This window comes from Osmerus eperlanus, chromosome 26 (assembly GCF_963692335.1).
Source record: "Osmerus eperlanus chromosome 26, fOsmEpe2.1, whole genome shotgun sequence".
In the NCBI taxonomy this organism is placed as follows: domain Eukaryota; kingdom Metazoa; phylum Chordata; class Actinopteri; order Osmeriformes; family Osmeridae; genus Osmerus; species Osmerus eperlanus.
Genome location: NC_085043.1, coordinates 1,236,534 through 1,252,549, shown reverse-complemented (window position 1 = coordinate 1,252,549; position 16,016 = coordinate 1,236,534). Strand labels below are relative to the sequence as shown.

At 41.9% G+C, this 16,016-nt stretch overlaps 1 protein-coding gene across 1 annotated transcript in view; it reads left to right on the top strand.

The window, feature by feature from the left end:
• Positions 1 to 16,016, top strand: part of obscna (obscurin, cytoskeletal calmodulin and titin-interacting RhoGEF a) — a 52,299-nt gene that overhangs the window by 34,093 nt on the left and 2,190 nt on the right. Inside the window, exons 57-66 of the mRNA XM_062452220.1 lie at positions 49 to 75; positions 224 to 376; positions 471 to 516; positions 613 to 690; positions 801 to 2,457; positions 2,611 to 2,739; positions 14,552 to 14,674; positions 14,879 to 15,046; positions 15,161 to 15,266; positions 15,726 to 15,965. Coding sequence (XP_062308204.1) covers positions 49 to 75; positions 224 to 376; positions 471 to 516; positions 613 to 690; positions 801 to 2,457; positions 2,611 to 2,739; positions 14,552 to 14,674; positions 14,879 to 15,046; positions 15,161 to 15,266; positions 15,726 to 15,965 — 2,727 coding nt within the window. The remainder of the gene's footprint in view (positions 1 to 48; positions 76 to 223; positions 377 to 470; positions 517 to 612; positions 691 to 800; positions 2,458 to 2,610; positions 2,740 to 14,551; positions 14,675 to 14,878; positions 15,047 to 15,160; positions 15,267 to 15,725; positions 15,966 to 16,016) is intronic.

Here is a 16,016-nt window from a genome sequence, read left to right as displayed (position 1 = left end):
AGTTGTTAAATTATGCCCTTCACTGAGGAAATATGTTCTTTATGTCAGGTCTGTGGCTGTTGTGGCATATTTATGGTAAGTATCAATCTAGATGATCAAATATCACAACAAAAGGACAAGGCTCCCAATGTTTTGATGTTCATCCTAATCAGATATGTAAGAAACAATAGAAATTATTTCAATGATGATTTTTTGAGTGTGTAACATGTCATGCCCGTGGCAGTTTGATGTGCCGGTGCCCGTTTGTGGGGGAGACGGACCGTGCCACGTTGCTGAGGGTGGGGGAGGGGATTCTGAACTGGGATGCCCCAGACCTCACCTCCAGGAGTCCCCAGGCCCAGGATTTCCTTCGCCAGGGGTTGCAGCCAGACCCAGAGTAAGGCAACCTCATATTCTGTTTTGGTTCTGTGTCAAAAATCCAGTTTTTAATTATAATTGAAGAAAAAAAAGTGTTCTGTTATTTGTCTCAGAAATCGTCCGACTGCTTTTGAATATCTGGGTCATAAATGGTTTCAGGTGAGATCTGTAAATATACACACCCACCAGTCCTATTTGTGTTTACACTCCTGCATGTCATAAAACGTAATGCAATGATTTGGATTACACCTGCAGGATAACTGTGGAGAGAACGAGACCAATGCAATCAACACAAAAAACCTGAAAGTCTTCATATCAAGGAGGAAATGGCAGGTAGCCCCTCTTTTCTACCATTTTATGTTTCAAGAAGGTATCCTGTTCCTCTTTTCCACGCCACACCATAATCCCTCTTTCCCCTCTCTTTACTACTCCACCTTCCCCAGCGCTCTCTCACCTGCTTGGGCTCCGTGCTGACCCTGAGGCCAATCACTGAGCTGCTGGATGCTTCTCTCCATGAAGCCTCCATAACAATCCCGCGGGAGCCCCAGGACCCCAGCAGCACCTCCCCGAGCAGTGGCTCCTCCTCGGAGTATGACGAGGCCGACTCCTGGGACTTCTTCCAGCGCTGCAGCCCCACCGAGGAGGAAGAGGAGGAGGATGAAGACTACGACCCTCTCATGGAGAGAGCCACGATCCCGGAGCCCTTTGCCAAACTCCGGATGGAGGAGGAAGAAGAGGAGGAAGGGACAATGGGGGAGGTGGAAGAAGACGGAGAAACGGCCGGGCGGAGGAGCGCATTGGAGAGCCGTCAGTCGGGCGGCTCGTCAGACCAGTCTCTGCAGCAGACGCCTCGCCGAGACAGCAGCCCATCTCTCTACCTGTCGGAGGGTGATGAGGGTTCCGGGAGCGAAGGCGGGCGCATCCCAAGGGGCAGCCTCATCCGCAGCACCTTCTACACAAGCTCCCAGCAGCTGTCGCCCATGTCGGCCCGCCACATGACCCTCAGGGACAAGTTCCAGGTCAAGAAGCAGGAGAGAGGTCGCAAGCCGTTGCGATCCAGCCTGTCGGGACGTCTCAACGAGCCCCTCATCGAGTACGTGGAGGAAGAGACGGACTCCCATCGCACCCAGAGAAGAGGCTCACTCCAGTCCAGCATGCTGAAGTCCTCCTCCTTCGATAGCGGAGTGGGCCTCTCCCACCCCAACGCTCCACCGCACAGGAGGAGCAGGTCCCTAGATGAGTACTCGAGACGTTCCCAAGGCTCCCTGAAGCGCCGAGACCCCTTGGATGAAGACGAAACTCAGAGTCTAAAAGAGGATTTCACAGATGATGAGAAGACCGTGATGGTACCTCCAATAAGGCCCAAGAGAAGAGGGTCTCTTGCTTTAGCTCCGATTAAACCAAGGGCCAGCCTGGAACAGTCAACACTCCGGCCCAGGCCAGGGCAGGAAGAGGAGGAGTTAGATAACCTAGTTGGCTCTCAGGCGTCCCTGATGTCCCTGGTGCTGGACCAGGACTCGGAGGCCTCCAGCATACTGGGCTCCTGTGAGGAGCTGAGGCACAGACACCCTGTATCGCCACACACACTGGGAGACAGGGAGAAATATGATGAGCAGGAGGAGCTCCTAATCAGCCCATCTCCCTGTTCCCTCCTGCTAGGCTCGGAGACCGACGAGGATCAAAACTACAAGTGTGGCCGTCTTCGGGTCCCACCCAGAACCACCAAACACCCGGGAAAAAACCTGGTTGCCAGGTCTGTGAGTCCCATCCCAAGTCCTTCCCTCCGTGCCCCGCAGAGACCACCAAGAGCGAAGGATTCCAGTGAAGGCCTCCAGAGGCACGCGTCGGCCCCAGCCCTAGACGTCAAACCGCCTACGGGGAAGTCTCCCAAGCTCGGCCTGCTGAAGATCTTCCGCAGGCAGTCATGGACGGGTCATTCCTACTCCCAGCTAGACAGCTCCGAGCTGGGGCCTACTCTGGGGGAAATCATGAGTCCTTCCACACCGACCATGTCTCTTAGGAAGAAGATGAGGGCTTCAGCCTCCAGTCTTACCAAGCTCTTCACCAGATCCTCCAGTAAGGAGGACCTTCAGAGTGGAGGTGAGCCAATTCAAACATCTCAGATCTTTATGTTTTTTTTTTTTTATTAAGCCTTTGAAGTCAGTAAAGTGATGTACGCTTGAACATCATGCACATTCTGAAATCAGCCCTTATGTTGCTCGCTTAGAGCTGATTGTGTTGAATGCCCCACAGGGCCAATCGTGAAAGGATCTGCCCATATCCCGGCCGAGAAAGAACCAAGCCCCGGCCTGGAGAGTCCTAAGAAGAAGGCTGCCAAACTCTTATCCAAACTCAAAATACCAGGATTCAAGAAGAGTAAAGGTACTGTGTAATACAGGGACAGAACTATACTATCTACCTGTCACCTTTCCAAGCAGATTAATAATAAGACTTTATTTACATAGCACATTCCATTCCAAGAATTGCAGCTCAAGGTGCTTTACATAAAATCAATAAAAACAATAATACAAGTAATAAAAGTAATAAAACCCTTCTGAACACAGGCCGCAGTCTTTGCGGTATCTCAAGCCACAGTCTTTGCGGTATCTCGAGCCACAGTCTTTGCGGTATCTCGAGCCACAGTCTTTGTGGTTTCCCAATATAGATAAAATGTAACTCAACATAAACACAAGCACACAGTCTTTGTGGGAATTAAAATCAATAAAAACAATAATACACGTAATAAAAGTATAAAACCCTTCTGAGATCAAATTAGTAAAATGCTTTGGTAAAAATATTTTTTTTTTTATCTGTCTTTTGAAAATGTCTAGCGTGTTTGCCTCCCTAATATTTATGGGTAATGTGTTCCATAGTTTTGGTGCGTAGTTGACAAAGGCCGCATCACCAATCTTCTTATAACTGCTTCTGGTGACCTCTAATAGGCCTGCATCTGATGATCGCAGTGTTCTTGCTGGTGTGTAGTTAAATAAGAGAGTTAGCAATGTAGCTAGGTCCTTGGCCATTTAGAGCTTTGTAAGTGCGGAGAAGGGCCTTAAAGTCAATTCTGAAGGCAACAGGGAGCCAGTGTAAAGTAGCAAGGACAGGACTGTGATATGGAAAAATTCCAGTGGCACTGTGTAGATTTGAATAGTCAAGAGATGGCGGTTACAATAAATGTATTTTGCTTGTACAAATCAAGATTTAACAAAGTACTTTGTGATCAGTCTAACGAAGGAGGTGCTAGCCACAGGTCGTTCGCCAGAGTGATCCAGAACAACCCCAAAACCCTGCCTTATATAAACTTTAGATCAAATGGTTATTCTGAACTCTGTGATTGGTCAGCACTGCTCAGTGACAGTGACTTCATATCAAGTTCCCACGGTTCTTTATTGTGGCCTCTCTCCCCAAACCAGTCAAATGGTCAACTTTCCTTTGTGTGGGCACTTCAAACAAGTCTACAGGAAGGGTCAGAGCAGCAGATCACAATAACAATACAGTTGAATTCACATTGTCTCCAGACCAACTGTCTCTTCCTCCCCAGGTGACAAGAACCCTCTCAGGTCACCCAGACTTCCCGTCTCTTAGACTTCACGTCTCCTAGTTATAAAACTGCAAATGGAATCTCTACCAAATGGGTTGAATCGACTGTCACTGTATTAAGCTTCTTCAGACTTCCCTTAAAACACATTCCTCATATAAAACACACATATTATAACTCTATTCCAAAATTTCCATGACAATTCCAAAATATATTTTTTTTTTTTTTTTTTACAATTCCATAAACCCAAACAGTTAATTAAGAAAAATAATTCAAACATTAACATAAGAAATGCTAGTCTCAAGACAAAACCCATTGTACCCCGTACACCACAAAGTCCAGGTTGTCGGAACGGATGCCATCTTCAGTTGGATGTAGGCAAACTTCTTTCAGGCGGTGTAGTCTAGTCGAATCGATTGCAAACGACGATCAAATTGCTCAGGGCAACTTTCAACGACACTGCACTTTGCGCACAGCTCGGAAATTCCTTGGTACTACGCCGAACGCGTATCCAATGCTTCCGTCTCCAGACAAGGTGCACGCAATGGTTAGCGTGTATCCACGTTGCTCTCCCCTCGATCTTAACCGCCGGATTATTCGTCAGGAGAATCTGGTATGGCCCCGTCCACCTTGGGTTTCTCCAGGACTTGCGTTTCAGGTCCTTCACCACGATCCAGTCTCCCGGTATCAAATCATGCAGCGGTCCAGTCATAGCAATAGTCTCCTTCACCTGCCTGTGAATCTCACACAAAATAGACTCCAAAAAGGTTGCACAGTGATAAACAAGCACATTCTCACAGAGTTAAAGGTAACTGACTTCTTGTCGTCTGACTTCGTCTTCAAAGTTCTGTTCTCTTATTCAACTGAAGTGATTAACACAATGTTGAATCCTATCAACACCAAAATAACTTCCATAAACAAGTGTGACCCATTATCATTACATAACCTCAAAGAAAAATCCCATCGAAAATAATCTAAATTAACAAAAGCTTGATCACTGAGCCCCTGAGAAGTCTAAAACTTCTTCCCATCAACAATCATTAAACAGTATCACTTCTCCAAAAATTGAACTCTACAAAATCCATCTATCAATACCCAAATGGTTTCTCTAACCTTAACTGTGAAGCTTATCGTGTTAAAATTCCTTTTCTCATAATACTTGTCCCACATATGAAATATTAACAAAAAAATGACTATGCATCCATTACAAATCCTCTTGTATGCTAAAATGATGCATTCTTGATATCACACAAACTGTAGAGGCATGATCTTTCCATGTGTTAACTTAGCAAAATCTCAAGATAAATGTTTTATGCAGACCATACAACCTCCATTTTTTATTCTCATATCCTTCCTTTTTCCAAAACGCATTTTCTTGTGGATTAGTCCAAGTTCGAATCTCCATTCCACCATTCCTTTCTCCATCTGTCCGCTGTATTCTGTAATTCTTATCAAATATACTCAAACAAAACAAAATTCTCACTCTGGGTTAAATACAGTCCAATATTTTCAACTCAGCAATATCATATCAAACCCACACAATCCTATCACAAATCCAAACTACTAAAGCTAAATTCATAAAACCATAAAACCCCCATAGTCATTCTCTGTTTGGATCAGTCAGTCATCAGTCAGTCATAAATTCCTAAACGTCATCTCTTCCTCTCTAAGAAGCCTGCGCTTCCCTTAAAGAATCTGTAACAAATGTTGTATCAAGGTCACACAACAATTTTCCTCAAAAGAGTCCTGTAAGCCCAAATTTATCAAGTTAGGCTCATCCGGACATAGCAACATCATCTCATCACTTCCTGTAAACATATCAACATCAAAAACATATTCTAGTTAGTTCATCAATGCATTCAGGCAATCTAGAAACTGCTCCAGCTAGTATCAGCACTAGCATTTTCCCTGTGGAATAATCATAATTGTTAGAGTGAATTCCACATTTGCATACAGCAAGTTGTTCTATAAGTGAAAATAAGAAACTTCCTGTTTCCATACCTTTCCCAAAATCATATGTAACACCAATGATGTATTTAACTATCAGTAAATATTTTTTAACTCTTTTCCCTTTTATGAATTGGCAAGCTTACACTGAAGCAACCAACTTTTGAACCAATTTGTATAAAATAAAACTATTTTAGAAAACAGTCAAATTACGAATAACCTCAACTTTTAGTCTCTTATTATCTTTTCTTCAAAAAACCTTTAGGAACAGTTCAAATGAATACCTTTATATTTCAGATTCCCTTTTAATTTTTTGTATTTAAATTCACCAAATCAAATCTCTCTTTTTCCAAGACATTGTAGAAAACTAGCATCACTACCCTAAACCAGAATTTAATCTGTATGATTCCAAAATGAAACATAGACCATAAAATATTCTTAATGTAACCATTATCCAAACTTATACCCCATCTATATTTCTATATAGGTTAGATAGGTAGAACTTCATAACTTGCTTTGGCTGCAGTCCAGAACAAGCTACTTAGCACAAACCATCATAACCACAATTTATCAGACTTAATGAGTCTTCCCAAATTATTTCAAAACCAAATTATCATAACCCTCTTTATGAACCAATACCATAATGATACAACCTCATCACAGCCTAACTGTTTATCCCAAAACATTGTACCATGCCCTTAAGACAAAAGAAAATATAAACTCTCCTTTTTTCTTTTAAACCTTTAAATTCACAATTTAACATAAACCCGTAAAACAAAACCTTATTCTTTAACACCTCAAAAGTTTTATCAAAGCATGTAATGTATACACCTTTGAATATTCCTATATTTACCAGCTATCTCAATTACTCTTTGTTAGTGTATCAACTCAAATAAACCATCGCGCATTTCAAAACTCGAATCAAACAAACAGCGCCCTCTGGAACAAAGCAAAAAACTCTCAACCTTTTTTCTCTTTTTTTTTTTTCTTCTTTTAAACAACACAGATGGTTGGCGTTTACCATCTATTCACTAAATTTGCTAAAGTATAACTTTTCCAATTCAATTAGAACTAATTTATGATCCAGGGTCTAATTTCTGCATTTTTATGGATACCATCACACACCACAGATGTTCCGCTCGTAAATACTGGTCTGAAAGGCTCCTACCTCCCAGTTTGGCTGGGATTTAGAACAAATGTTAAATCATACATTCGTAAACCACCAAACTTCGAATTCATCTAAACGGACACATCTTTCACCATTAATACTCACATAAGTATGCAGAATTACACCCTCTGGGATCACCTTTGTAAAACTCATCGTAACGGGACTTTTTTTTTTTTGTAGCCCCCACCTTTCCTCGGAATTTCTGAAACTCATTTAAAATGTCCTCAAACAAACAAAAACCTTGTTAGCAAATGTTCCAATATAATCATCACGTAACATATTTCAAAAATACCCAAATTAATATGTAAAATTCGCTTCAAATTTATCTATTTCTCTAAATTTTCGTCTTAGTCAATTTCTCAATTTCCATCTGCGCATGCGTCATGCGGTTACTCATCCTGGATCTCAAATATCAAGCTGCAATTCCTTTACTAGCCTGTACCCGCCTGTCGGTGTGTTAGTTTGTCAGCCAATGTCGTTGCCATAGTTGCAAATTCAACTTCCTGGACTCTCCTTTGTCTCAGGACAGAACAAAATGCACTTCCTCCACGTTTTCACCATTAGCCATTAACCAACAGTCACAGCCTAGATTTTCTTTACAATTACAACCATTAGTACTATTTTATTTTCAACATAAAAATTTGGCTCCGAAATCTACATATGCACCTAATATCACTCGCCAGAGAATGACAGTTTACCCATGTATTAGCATTCTGGTTGGACAAAGCTTCAACTTCAAGTCCATTTAAATAGGTAAATATGAATACCACCAAACCCAACACATTTCAACAAATCATCTCAGCAGCAATAAACACACATATGTAGCACCTTTGCCCTTAACAACAAACGCAATTCGGTCACTCGAACTAGTTCCCTTGTATACACTTCAGTCCCTCAGACTGGCTCAATCTTTCTAATCACTTCTTCATAACCCTTTACATATTTCTTTAAACAACAGTAACATCTGTGAACTCCCACAAAATTAAAAATAAAACCATCGAACATTTCCAGACATAAACAAAAATATTCCTTAAACAACATAACATTTCCGTTTGAACACATAACTTTCTATAAAAGTTTCAATAACCCCGGGATTGTAATTCTTAAAATGAATACCGCTTTTATTGCCAAAACTGGCCTTTTACCAATTATCCTACCCAAACACTAAATTTCCAGCACGTTATTCAACAACGAATCAAGCTCATAATATAGAAAATCGGTCTGTACATAATTTCCAAATCAAGAGTATGGCAACTCACAATATTTTCTTAAGTTCGACAAAGAAACAGAAACACACATCTGTTTTCCCAACCAATATACTTCACAATTCAACGTCAAATTCTCAATAAAATTAGTGAAGTTTTTTTTTTTTTTTTTTTTTTTTTTTTTTTTTTTGCACTCATGTGTGGGCACTGCACGCAGAATGAGCTTCACTGAAAGAATCAACTTCCGCTAGGCTCAAGCGCATGCGCCTCTTTTCAAGTGGAGAATTCAGTCAAAGAATTAACATTAGCATTTTCAAAACAGAATGTCTCCGTCTTCAAAAACAAATGCCTTCTGGCGGTAATCAGACCGATGTAAAGTCTAACATCAAACATATAACGGTTAACACAGAGTTGAAAAACAATCGTCTCTCCTCTACCAACAGTGTCATAACCGATAAACATTGTACGTCACCAGTTCGGAACTCAACTTCCGGTCACGAACCCCTCTGATTTGAGAGTTCGCTCACAATTTCCAAAAAAAAAAAACTTTCAACAGTGATGACACATCTCCGGACATTCACGTACATTTTGCTCAAATTCCCACAATTAAAGCACGCATTTTGGATTGACCTAGCAATTCGTGTTGGCCTACATGTTTTTTCAACAGCATGTCAACACGCTCTGCATCAGCTTTGACCATAGCCCACAACACGCTTATTCCAAACACAACAGGGACTCAAACCCTTTGTTCCGGAGAGGACTTTAACCTTTCCTTCTTCAAAACACAATGGCAATTGCAAGTCAAGGCACAAGCTTCAATCTTTGCGGGAATCCAAAGCAAATTTATAAAGATGGCAGATGTCAGAAGATATCTGACCTATCTCCTCTCCAATCAGGCTAAAATCTATTCTTTTCTCCACCTCAAAAAAAAACCGTGTATCTATTTCTCTCCACGAACCCATTTCGCAATACAATAAGGTCCTTAAAACAAAACGACTCCACACTCGAAAATCCACATTTATCAATCCATATTTGCATTTGCAATAAACTATCGTTACCATACTTTTGCTTCATGTAATCGATGTTTAGACAGGTCAATTCTGCCTCCAGACCATTCATTTTCAGAATTACAATCCATAAACGATAACCAACGACGGAAAATAAAGACACAATTACTCCTTTTCGTTTCTAAAAACAATTAAATTCCGACTTCACAACTTTCAATGAAAATAACTGCACAATCATAAATTACAAATATTCAAACCGAAAAATAATTAAAGTTTTGAAAAATAATTAAAATTTTGATTTTTGTAATTTGTATATAGGTTGAATAATAGACACCATTAGTTACTCATACTTCTTTTAACCTCAAAAAACATAACTTGCAATTAAAACAAAAAATGAACACGCGTGTTGCAAACTTAAAACCTCTACTTTGAAATTTCACAGGCCCATACTTCCTAATTTATTTATTTTTGTTCTCCACCTTCAGGGACTCAAACCCTTTGTAAACACTCTCACTCACACAGCTGACTAGTATACTTTTCTCTCGGGACTTAGAATCACGTTTTGGCCGTAAATAAATAAGAACTGTTATGACCACCAAAGCCAATACAATTTCTCAAACTATCACTAACCCAACATATTCTAATCCTAGGGTCTCAAAAGACACATAACACGATATAACATGTGAATTTATCACCCTTTTGTGCGCTCGTCAGCACACTTTCCCTGCATGCTTTTTTACGACTTTCACGTAAAGGATAAGTTCTCCGGCCTTATCCGATTAATTTGTACGACTTGCACGTACAGGACGAAAGATCTTCTCCGGTCTCCGCCCTATTAATTTAGTACGACTTGCACGTACAGGACAAAGCTCTTCTCCAGTCTCCGCCCTATTACTAACTAAACCGAATTATTGACCATAGTCTAAACAACACACATTTAGACAACTCAAATTACACAGAAGCCACAAAAGAATATTTACCGGTTCTTTCAGGATCCCGCGCCAGCGAAAGTGCAACCAGTCAAGCACCCCCTCGAATCGGCCCCGCTTTCTCTGAAAATTTTGGATAGAGGTAAAGGCGGCTATGCCGGATTGATCAAATCACCTTTTCTAAGGGAGTACATGTCGGAGATACACTGAGCAGACGAGGATCTACCCGTACTGGCCACCAAGTGATATGGAAAAATTCCAGTGGCACTGTGTAGATTTGAATAGTCAAGAGATGGCGGTTACAATAAATTTATTTTGCTTGTACAAATCAAGATTTAACAAAGTACTTTGTGATCAGTCTAACGAAGGAGGTGCTAGCCACAGGTCGTTCGCCAGAGTGATCCAGAACAACCCCAAAACCCTGCCTTATATAAACTTTAGATCAAATGGTTATTCTGAACTCTGTGATTGGTCAGCACTGCTCAGTGACAGTGACTTCATATCAAGTTCCCACGGTTCTTTATTGTGGCCTCTCTCCCCAAACCAGTCAAATGGTCAACTTTCCTTTGTGTGGGCACTTCAAACAAGTCTACAGGAAGGGTCAGAGCAGCATATCACAATAACAATACAGTTGAATTCACATTGTCTCCAGACCAACTGTCTCTTCCTCCCCAGGTGACAAGAACCCTCTCAGGTCACCCAGACTTCCCGTCTCTTAGACTTCACGTCTCCTAGTTATAAAACTGCAAATGGCATCTCTACCAAATGGGTTGAATCGACTGTCACTGTATTAAGCTTCTTCAGACTTCCCTTAAAACACATTCCTCATATAAAACACACATATTATAACTGTATTCCAAAATTTCCATGACAACTGATGTGTTCTCTCCTTTTAGTTTTGGTTAATAATCTAGCTGCAGAGTTTTGAATGAGCTGTAGTCTTTCAGTGGTTTTCTTGGGAAGACCAGCGTTACAGTATTCCAGTCGGCTGGATATAAAAGTATGAATTAGCTTCTCTGCATCATTTTGGTTTATGAATGGTCGTACCTTCGCTATATTCCTGAGGTGAAAGAAAGCTGTTTTGGTCACTTTATTATTGTGAGAGTTGAAATTCAAATCTGAGTCCAGGATTACACCGAGACTTGTCACCTCCGGTTTAAGCCAGGGGGTTAAACCTCCTATTCTTAGTTAGCATCTCTCTTTTGGATTTGGGGCCACATAGTAGGACTTCAGTTTTGTCTTCATTTAATTTAAGAAAGTTATCATTCATCCATTTGTTTATTGCCGACAAGCAGTTGGTAATGGAATTTATGGCTGTTGCATCGTTGGGTTCAGCGGATACAGTTGTGTGTCATCCGAATATCTATGGAATTCTATATTATGTTCTCTGATTATGTTGTAGAATGGTACTGGTAACATATAAAGAGAAAAAAGTAATGGACCTCCCATACAAAAAAATAAGTATATTAAAGTATACTAAAAATGGATAGTACACTTTTGATATAATTTTTAGAAGTATACTTAGAAAATAGTTCACTTTTGATATACTTTTAAGTAGGCTATGCTTAGAAAATAGTTCACTTTTTATATACTTTTAAGAAGTATGCTTAGAAACAGAAAATTGTATACATTTCTTCTGGAGTAGGATGTACATTTTCTTTTATTATACAGCAAAAACAGTCAAAATACTTTTAAAGTACATTACATGTTACATTCTTTAGATCCATCTTGTATATTCTAATTATTCATGTCTAGGAAAATCTATTTTGCATTGCACATTTTTTTTGTTACTGAAGCTGTAACCTTAATTACTGCCAAAACATTTTGAAGCCCTATACTCTTATACTAATAATGATCAATTGGAGTATTAATGGAAAAAACTAAAAAGCTACTTGAGAAAGAAGCAGCCAGAAGGGTTGCATTATGCATTTGAAGGTTATACTGTCAAACTGACTGAAGAACGAAATAACGACGTGAAAAAATGAAGATAGCGTGGCTCATTGGCTGATCAATTCCCATGATGCAAGGCAGTAAATAGTGTTAAAATGTGTTGATAAATTTGCCGTTTGTTCGAAATACAAATGTAACTTCATGAATTTCGTTTTTTTTATGTGTCTGCTTAGAATGTAGTGTTTTGTTGTGTGGTATTTGTCATTGGTGTGCTGGTTTACCATTGTAACCATGAGTTAAATGACTTACGTTTGACAAGAAGAGCTGGATTATTGTTAAGTGGGAACCTGCGCAGTAATTAGCTTCTTTCAGCTAATAATCTGCGGTGTCACTTGACGAGGGCCCCCGTTCTCGTAAAGTGACGCAAGATGGGTGGCGTTTGAGTTGCCCCTAAACATTTAAATCTATTAGTAAATCATAGTGAATGGAAATTTATTAAGTTATTTTTTGAAGTACTTACATTAATTCAAAGTGCACATGAAAGTATGCTAAAGTATACTTTAGGAAGTATACTTCATGAACTGAAAGTGCACTACACAGGTGACTTTAGAGTATTCAAAGGTATACTGTGAAGTACTTTAGGAAGTATAGGCCTACTTCATGAACTGAAAGTGCACTACACAGGTTACTTTAGAGCAGGGGTGGGGAACCTTTTTTCTGCCAAGGGCCATTTGGATATTTATAAAATCATTCGGGGGCCGTACGGAATTATCAATTAAAAAATGTGCCTGCTATATTTGGTCAAACATTTAACGCACCCCTAATGTGATGGCTGGAACTTCTTGGTGAGGTTTGTGATGTTAGCTGGCAGGGCCGGATGCAGCCTGCTTTGACTGCGGGTGCAGTGAACATTTCTGGGGGGGTATTATGATTACGGAAAGGGATCGTATTGTTTTTTATATTGCTACAATTTTTGAGACTGCTTATCGATCCGAGTGTTAATCAGTCGCGGAGCCAGACTGTAAACATTCGGGGCTTAGCCCAAACCTAGGACGTATTCTGGGTTTGATTTGCTAGAAAGGAATTCCACACCTAATGTGAGTGCGCAGTAATGTTTTGGTACATTTGTACGCGACGCTGCGCGCCTCCGCGGTCCTCTTCCACATAAAAATAGTGGCGCTGCCAACGAATAATGCACCTAATAATATGGTGCTTGCAGTGCCATGGCGGCCGGACCAAATGATTTCCGGACGTTCCCCACCCCTGCTTTAGAGTATTCAAAGGTATATTTTGAGGTACTTTACGAAGTATACTTCGTAAACTAAAAGTGCACTACACAGGCTACTTTACAGTATTCAAAAGTAAACTTCAAATAAACTATAAGTGTACTTTAAAGTGTACTAAATGGCCTAAAAAGTGGGCCAATTCAGTTTACTTAGTAAAAGAAAATACACAAAATTGTCACTCCCACGGCCGTGCCACAGCCTTAGTTTGTCTGGCCTATTGTCTCCCTGTGTTCTGTGTTTTAGTTCCACCTGTGTCTTGATGATTGTCTTTCAGTGATGTCGTTAGTGTTGTTGGGTTCACTTGTGTCTTGTTTGGTGTATTTAGTCCCTGTAATTTGTTCAGTTGTCTTGGTCAGTCGTTTCATGTAGCGTGTTAAATCTAGCGTATTCCTGCTGTCTCGACGTGCTCAAGTAAAGGCTTTTGTTTCTTGACTCCTGCGTCACCTGTCTCCTTGCGCTTGGGAGCGCGGGCACAAAAGCGCGGGCACGGAAGCGCTTGGGAGCGCCTGGCACGGAGTCGCTACGGAGCGCGGGCACGGAGTCACTTGGGAGCGGCAAGCCAACCCCACCGTGGGGTCAGCCCAGTGGAGTTGGACCCCCCCCCAAAAAAACTTTTCGGACGGGGTGGCAAGGGTCGGATGCGGAGAACCCACGATTGGCGCCAGTCAGGTAGTGCCGAGTGTGGGCATTCCTCCGTTGGGCGCTTCCTTCACTGGCGAGACCTCCGGTGAGCACACATGGGGTCCCCTAAAGGCAAGCCAGGTGCCCTCGAAAGGGTTGGGGGAACTCTCCGCTGGGTCCATGGTGGGTTAGACGTTCTGTAACGTGGGGTGCAGGGAGGACCCAAGCGCAAGGAGATCAGTGAGGCAGGAGTCAAGAAACAAAAGGCTTTACTTGAGAACGTTGAGACCGCAGGGATACTCACAGGTACGTAGGATATAGAAACACCAACCCAAACTGAAAACACGCTACATTAAACCAACAAATGACAGGGACTAAATACACCGAACCAAACAAGACACAGGTGAACGCAACAACACCAACAACACCACTGAAAGACAATCACTAAGACACAAGTGGAACTAATTAACACAAAACACAGGGAAACACTAGGGCAGACAAACTAAGGCTGGGGCACGGGAATGGGCGTGACATAAATCCCCTTTGGGATCAGTATAACTTCCTACTACTACTGCTAAAATCTAATTTGCATCTGACTTGTAGAACTGCCTGTACGCCCATGCAGACCTGATGTGATCCATTTGGATGGAGGTGGACTGTTTTTGGTCTGGAGACCAATACAGTCCAGTGATCCTGCTGTGTACTGTTTACAATATAGCACAGATGGTAAGATGAAAATAGCAGCTGACATATCACACATAAAGACTGTTAGATGTTAAATAAGAATTAAATCAAGGCTTTCCACAATAGATTGGTAGGTGGGTTACTTTATTGCAACATTCCAAATATGTTAGCTTTTATGATTTGGGTTGTGTAAATGTTATAAACATCGACCAAGGAAGGAACAGATGTGACAACATGCTGTTGCAGGTGGGGACTGGAAGGTGCTGTGTGATGATGTGACAGACAGCTGCTATGTGGTGAAGAACTTACCCAGGGGAGCAGGCTATATCTTCAGGGTGGGCTGCATCACCAAGACAGGGGCTGGACCCTTCAGCGAATCCTCACAGCCAGTGGTTATGGCTACACATCCTGAAGGCCAGTCCAAATACTGTTGTTTCCATTGTCATACCAATGAAATGTTTGTGTGTCATGCAATGTGCTGTGTTTAATTGCGTGTGGCTAGATGATTCCATTTGATTTCTTCTATAGAGAGCCATATTCCCCTCATCCAGACTGAGTCTCCAGAGACTAAGACAGCAGGGTCAGGAAGTCAGCCTTCCCATAAGACCTACACCTTTCTCTCAGAGATCAACAGGTACTTGACAGTAACCTGGCCGAAGAGATGAACCTGACTCACGAGATGGTTTGTCACACATCCATCTGGGAAGTCGTCTTGACTGTTTGGAAAAGGACAGGCCCTTTCAAAAAAGCTGCCAGTAGTTCCTCATAGGACGCTGGTTGGTCCAAACCACTGTGGTTTGGGCACAAACGGATAACTTGGAGCTTGGCAAGATAGATTCTCGCATTGTAATTATCTTGCAAAATCAGCTTTCTTGCAAGGTTAACAGGAGAAGTGGCCTTTAAGTGCTTTGATACAAACCTGTCTGCACCAGTTTAGGATTAACCACTGTGGCATGTACCAAACGGGACGCATTTCACGCCTGCATCTTTCAAAAATGGAAGCGCAGTTGTAATACCTTCTAAAGTATGCAGATTGGGGTTCAACTTGTAGGTCAGTTCTACGTACCTCCCCCCTACTGTTTGTGTCTCCCAGGGGTCGGTTCAGCGTGGTGACACGGTGTCAGGAGGAGGAGAGCAGGCAGCTGTTTGCAGCCAAGATCACCCCGTACAGGCCAGAGCAGAGGCAGCTGGTGCTGAGGGAGTACCAGCTGCTGAAGAGACTGCGCCACCCCCACCTGGTGCAGCTGCATGCGGCCTTCATCACCTCGCGCTGCCTGGTCCTGGTGGAAGAGCTGTGCTCAGGCCAAGAGTTGCTCCATAGCCTGGCGGAGAGGTCAGACACATGCGTGCAGACACACACACACACGACATGCGTACCCCCCCC